The sequence below is a fragment of the Echinococcus granulosus genome (genome assembly GCF_000524195.1).
Source record: "Echinococcus granulosus chromosome Unknown EG_S00086, whole genome shotgun sequence".
NCBI classification, from domain to species: Eukaryota; Metazoa; Platyhelminthes; class Cestoda; order Cyclophyllidea; family Taeniidae; genus Echinococcus; species Echinococcus granulosus.
In genome coordinates, this window is record NW_020170466.1 from 41,351 (window position 1) to 48,417 (window position 7,067).

At 39.7% G+C, this 7,067-nt stretch overlaps 1 protein-coding gene across 1 annotated transcript; it reads right to left on the minus strand. All coding sequences in view use genetic code 11, as the record gives it.

The window, feature by feature from the left end:
• Nucleotides 1-59: 59 nt before the first annotated feature.
• EGR_07754 (hypothetical protein) lies at nucleotides 60-2,262 on the minus strand (the record flags this gene model as incomplete). The annotated part of the gene is made up of 2 exons (XM_024497003.1): nucleotides 60-233; nucleotides 2,149-2,262. The coding sequence occupies 2 exons, from the start codon at nucleotides 2,260-2,262 to the stop codon at nucleotides 60-62; spliced, it is 288 nt and encodes a 95-aa protein (XP_024348557.1).
• Nucleotides 2,263-7,067: the final 4,805 nt, after the last annotated feature.

Consider the following 7,067-nt stretch of genomic DNA (forward strand, 5'->3'; position numbering starts at 1 on the left):
AATGAGAGCATTTTCGCCGTTTTTAAATGACGGAAAGTGAACGAGTTACAGTGTTATGCTTATGTGGTAGTCTTCATAATGGGGAAAGAGTGCACGACTGAGCCCACCTCTGGTTCTTCCAAATCATCAGGGAAGTTTCGTAAGCCACGGGATAAAGTGTCATGAAGGAAAAAGAAAGAAGTAGAGAAGAGAAATGACTGCCGCGCGATATCGCACACTCGTAAAATGATGTTCTGTAAGGAGAGAAAGCTGGTATAATCCCCCTTCCTAGTGTGGTAGAAGCAACTTCGCTCACCATCTCCCCCCCCCCCCCCCCAGAGTGACCGCAATAAAGTCATTGAGGTCAAACGCTGCCTTCTACAGTAATTCACCCCCTCTACCCCAAACATGATTGCATGTATGTACCTTTAATGTGATTTCCAATTCTTATTGTAATCCTATCTATACCCCCAAATTTTTAATTCCAGCGGCTAAAACAAATGCTATATTACTTTTAGTTTTCTACCATATTCTTAACATTTCATTTTAAAACATGAGGCTTCATTTTAACTTAGGTAAGTGAAAAAAACCTTAAAATGGTCTTAAAACCTTACTTTTGTTAAAATATGTTTATCTTTTTGATCCCTCTTTATTTTTTTACCAAAGTCCACTGCTGTAATACTTTGTTTAATTCTCGGTCTTGGTAACAGACCACTGCGGGGCTCCGCCATTGTACGTCTCTCAGGCGGCCAGGCCTCCAGGTCATGCCAGTAGCCTCAAGCCCTGTGGCACGTTGACATTATATAATCTACCCGGGTACTGTCTTCTCTCGTCTTCAGAGAGGTCCCAAGTTGCTACATCACATTGTTAGTATAATGCAGCATCGCAGCTAACATAAATACCTCTAGTAACTTTCGATTCAAAAAATAGAGATTACTTCTATCAACATTTCATATTTTGCAGACGACAAATTGGAAACTGCGTATAAGTCATTTAAATGAGGTGAAGGTGGGGTTGAGTACAAACTTTCTTAAGAGTAATAAAACTGTGCAAAGGAGATTGACCTTCTGATTATAAAGGAGATGGAAATGGGGAGACCTCGTTACAGGCAGGTGTTCTGCAGAAAATCACATTTTCTTGACCTCATCAAATTATCCTTCTAGAAGACATAAATTCTACCCCTTTGCTCCCCGCCCCCGAGCAGGTCATTCGAAACCTCTGTCCACCCCCCTCCTTTTAGCTTATCCCCACCCACTGGTAGAACCTGATACCCTTCCTTGTAAAGCAGCATAGAAATTTGATGAACCGCTGCAAATATTATTAATCCTTATTAAGTAATGGCATATTCTTTTAAATAAGTCCTGTGATTTACTAATTTTACGAAACAAAGAATCGTAAACCTTCATTTTTACTAATTTTTGAGAGTCCATGGAATTTGTTATCCAGATGATTTGATGCAAATCGTTCTATTTATTTGGCTTAACGGTACCTCATGGCTTTGACATAAATCCTGTGTTCTACTCGAAATCTTGTCTTTAAATTCTACCTGACGTTTTACATATCAGGAACTGGAAAGGTTTCAAAAACAGGAGCTCTGAGGCCTGTCAAGTAGTTCATCAAGGAATGTTCATGCAATTTTTAATTTCCCGGTTGAACTTAACGCAGAACTTGAGGATCTCCAATAAACATTTTCACTCCTGGAAGATCGCTTAAGTAAACTGGACGAAGATCGATTCTCCTTAAGAAAGGAAATCTTCGACGCCTCTCTTTAGGTCAGAGACTTGAAATTTTTGACGTTCAACACTCACACTGGACTATTTCAGTACGCTTGTCATAATCCAGTAGACCATGGAGAACACGATGTCGAGGACACAGCAACCTATCTGGATGATATCTTTCATTCAGTTCCATTCTAAACGTAAATTATCTGATAAAGAGAGTGTGTTCTTGGTAGACATCTACTTCAAGACAAATGTGTCTTTGCTATGGATTCTGTAAAAGTTTGAAGTTTTCAGTCAAAAAACACAATAGAAGACTACTTTTTAAAAAACCATGCTAATCAACTAAATGCCTCCTACTCGGTTGGTCATTTCTAGGACTGGTTGACTGTTGCAGTATCTATTTGTCAGTAAAATAAGACATCCATTATCCATTTAATTGATTACTCACAAAGAGTGCTATGTGGTACTGGACGACAGAGTGGCAGTATTCCTTCGAGGAGATCAAATCTATGCTTGCGGACTCTATACGATCCCACTTTTTCACCTCTAGAGCCAGATGCATCCAACTTTGTGTTAAATACAGGCATAACTCACGTCTATCCTGACTAATCGGAGGAGATCAGCGCTGTTAATCGTTCACGGACTCCAGAGAAAGGAAACTGCGGCTAGATTGATAAACTCCTCCTGTGATAGTCTGCAGTAAAACGTTCCACCAGACATTTGTATAATCACATTTTATGTTGATCGCAGATCATAAACTTCTAGTTGTCCTTGGATGCAAAAAGAGTTTCTTTTTTGTTTGAGGATTAAGACAGAGAAAGGGACGGAAATTCATTACTCGGATACAATTATGCCACCCAATTTTAATTAGCTGTCAAAATCGGTCGGGTCGATGTCCTCTTAGGGTTGATGAAGGAGGATCAGAAGGAACTGGAAAATCAAACCTGAATCAGAAGCAGTTAATGATTCCGCTGTCACAGGCAAGGAATTTTTTGCAACCCCTTCCAAGATGAAAGGGACCATCTCCTAGAACCCATTTCTACAGAAGGAGCTGAAGTAGCTTAATTGGTGCCAGACAATGGTCTGACATTTGCAAGACGAATTAGCTGCAGGAAAAGATCCTTAGGCCGTTTTACATTGGACAACATATAGCCACCCACATGAGGATCTTAGGAAGAATGCCATGTTTGCGATCAAATCTTGCCTTAAATTGAACGTCTGTCCAGGTCCTGTTTACAGCACGCTTTGGCATTTCAATCGCATATGAAGGTTGAACTCCATTCTTGGTCGGCTTGCCAACAACCCTGATCAGAAATTCACGTGGATAAGCTGGACTGGTTTTTGTGGATTGGAACAACAAATGGGCAGAGATCGTTCAGATGTCGTCAAGAGTATGTACTAGGCAAATATCTAACACTATGAAACCTCTAGAATCTTGCGTTAGAGAGTGAAAAGCAGCCTACTTCGATATGTTTTTAATAGTCATGATAGAAAAACGGTGTAGAGCACATTCGATGACTCCCTCCCTAATGCATCCATTTAATTGCATTAGTGAAACGATGTTTTGGCCACACTTTGGAGGCCACTGATTAAGTTGAAGGGGAGTAAGGCCGACTTACGTAATTTATAGAAGCTTTTTTTATGTGTAATCCAGTTCAGGGGGATCAAATGGTATATTTCTACTCCTGATTTTTCTCAAATATTTCGCGTCCTGAACTTACTCACCTGCCTATGGGATACCGATGAATGTTATTGCATGCCAGCAGACACACAGGACTAGGGGGAGAAAAAAGACGGCCCACTCGTGTAATCCTAACATTTAAGTTCAAACGAGGAAGCGTCAGAGGGGACGACGCCACATGTTTGACCAAGCCAAAGCCCTCTTACTCCATCATCATAGCCTGTTTGCTTCGTCCTCCGACTGGTTGACCGTGGTTATCACTCACACTCGCCTCCATTTAGCAATACGCTCATTGATGAGAATGCTAATCATACCTATCATTAATAGCATGGACTGATTTAATGTCCATTCCCTTTTTCCTGCTCTCTCAGCGGCTTGGTGCTATTTCTGTGCAAATGTGTGTTTTATCTAGCATCCATTATTTACATTGATATGCAGAACCATATTTGCTAAACAAGTTCTAATCCGTCCCAATCGCTGTTAGATTAAAGCACAAATGAAAGTTCATAAATATTGCATCGAAATGCCAGAGTTGGTGTTTATTCAAGCGGCACCTTATTCCCTATTTCGTCAAGCATTCTCAACCGGAGAAACTGAATATGCATATTTCCAACAGATCACAATACCCGATTGCTCAAAATTTATACGCTTCCTATAGAGTACACAACCTCAGCATCTCTTCCATGTAGCAGCTTAGGGACTTGATCACAATGCAATTCGGGCAGCGGTACATTGTTTTACAGAGTCATGTTGCTATAAAATCACTAATCACTAATTTTTATTTATAAAACACGGATAATGGCGACAAAAACAAAAGATTTGTTTACGATCCGATATTAACTGCATCTGAACCTGCAAAGAGAAAAATGTGTCCTTCTGTGAATAAAAATTGTGGGAACGTAGTGAGGAAAGGTGAGATGAGTCGAGAAACCTGTATCAAACCCCATTTGCACTTGCGATGTGGATTTTTTTCCTTGCTTTTCCATCTCCCCCCCCCCCTCCACTGCGTTCATTCGCCAAATAGTAACGCCGTCGCGGCGATTGTAGGTCCGATTGGCAGCTGTCAACGCTCAGCGCGAGTGTAGGGAATGGAAGGTGGATGAAAGTACCATCAGGTGACTGACAGGCAGGTTTTTACAATACGAAGTCAGACAGACAGCTATCTTTTGCTACAAGTCTTAGGGCCTATGAATTTCCCAAGAAAATATTGCAAGTTGCTTTTACTGGATTATTTTGCCTGTACTTGGTAGCATTTTAGGATAAGCAGATGCCAAAAAACCCACTTGCTTTCTTAAGGACTAAAAAAGCTAAAAATTTAGGAAAATTTCCTAAGAGAAAGAACAATAGTGCTTCCGGTTTATTTAAGGTTAGGGACTTTATCAGGTGAAGTCTCCTGGAGGGAATGCTGAAATCGTGTATTTGTGTAAAAATATGTGATTGAGTGTTTGCATGTGGCGAACTCAAATGACCACTCAAAAAAAATTCTAAGGCTTTAGGCTTAATTTAACTGTTCCTTCTTATTAAGTGAATATAGGCTAGTTATTTATGGAGAAATAAGTGGTAACATAGCTGGTGAAAGTGTGTCCAACCGACAAAAGTTTCTAGTATTAAACCAAGTTCCATTGTGAACGAACTCTCGTTCATTAGTGTTGCATTATGCCTGATGACGATTGCAATCACCCATGCAGGTATGAGTTTCTGGACAGTACGGTTGTAGAAAGTCAAATCATATTACTTTGGGCGTTTTCATATTTAAAAGTAAGTTTTTGGGTGCACCGGGAGATGGCATGAGGAAAACTGCGCCTCGGCTTTAATAAATGTAGTGGCGGTTTAGGTAAACCGATTACGCGCCAATCAGCAGAAGGCAATCTACAGAGGGTCACGCAGGTGCTAAAATGACCTTTTAGGGCAGAAGGGGGAGGCAGTATAAACTGGAAGAAGACCCAAACGTTACTGTATCGGCAAAACAAAATACTTTTGCACCTCAAATCATACTAAAGTCAGCATGTTGAAGTAGTATCTTAAAACCACTTTTCTAGCTCTTGGGCAGCAGCACAGTGCTTCATCGACTACATTATACGGTAACATTAAAAAAAAATACTGGCAGCAAATAATCTAAAATATAAAACCGTAAGCAGTTTTGGCTGCTGCTTCTTTGCCTTCCACATGTGTTTTTAGAGTTATAAATGGCATAGGAGACCCCCTTTCTTTTATCGTTAAGTATACTAAGTATAAGAATTTAACTTTAAGCCAACTGCTACCTTAGTTTTAAAAATGACTCCTGTGATCCATCTCACTTGTTGAAATTGCACAAAGTAAACATCCACTAGTCTGCGAACGCGTAAAACCAATGCAATCCAACAGGTCAAGCGGGTGATATTTGCATCACTAAATAGATCGCGGTAGTATTCCACCGAGGCAGAAAAGGCCGACCTTTCGACACCTTGGCAAGACTATAAAACCCTCTTCCCCTTGGCTTTAATAAATTTTCATTCTCCTTTTATTGCTGTTTGTTTTTTGCACTAAAGAGTTCCAGCCGGCAATTTACACATACTTTTCGAGCAATTGCGTTTAACCACGGCGAGTCAGTTAGCTGCCCGTGAAGATGTAGCTATCATGCAGTAAACTTTAAGGCATTGACGGCGGTTATACCCACAAGAGATAGGTATTGGATGGTTCAGGCACCTGTTTACCTAATCTACCCAATTGCAGGACTTATCAGCACAGAAATTCCATCTTAAAGTTAATCTTACGACACATCGAGTGGGTTTTGTAGTCCCTGTTACCATAATTTGATTGTTTAGACAAAATTTTTAATTGCCCCGGCTTTGCAAAATGATGCTGAAAAATCTAGCAGCTGTTGTTTGCGCCATTGGTTCAGTAGGTGACGTGACAAATCTGTTCCTTGAATAGGAAAAATGCCTTACATCAGTTAACTTTTTTGTGTTTAAACTATCTAAGGCTGCTTATTTAACCTAAATATAAAATGAACCCGCCCACTAAGTTACTCAAGTATGGCAGAGAATATAAGGTTTTAGCAGTTTAAATTACTGCTTTCAGGAAATGTAGATTCATCACTTAAAAAATCCAGTTGCTGTTGATGAAGGTTTCTTTAAAACTAAAAAACATGAATAAACAATGAGAAGTCAAAATCGGAAATGTACATTTCAGTAGTAAATCTCGATCAAATTAATTACTACAAGCAGCAATATACTTCATTTACCTTCTTGTCCATCCTGGATCGAATGCTTTAGATGCAATAAAAAATTCTACTTAAAAATTATAGGGTATCAAGATTATTTTATAGTATGAATCAGTGGCGATTTTCCATGATACTAGCCAACTGAATAAAAGCCCCACCCAAATTTGTGTACGTGCCACAGCTGTCACTAAAATTGGCTATACTTTCCTTAAAAAGGGAAAATGATAGTGCTGTACTAAGCTCGTTTGATAATTTCATATACAAAATATCCCAGACGATTGCATTGAAGCCTCTCATTAGAGGTATTCAACGTCTTCAAGCATATATGCATACACAAACATTCCCCCACCTGCATTAAAAAGATACTAAATTCGTCGTTAAATCAAGACGAAAATTCTCGCATTTCTAGCCGATTTTACCTAGAAGATTCAGAAACAGCAACAGCAATGCTATGCCCCGTGTGCTTTGAGACTTTTTGGGTTGG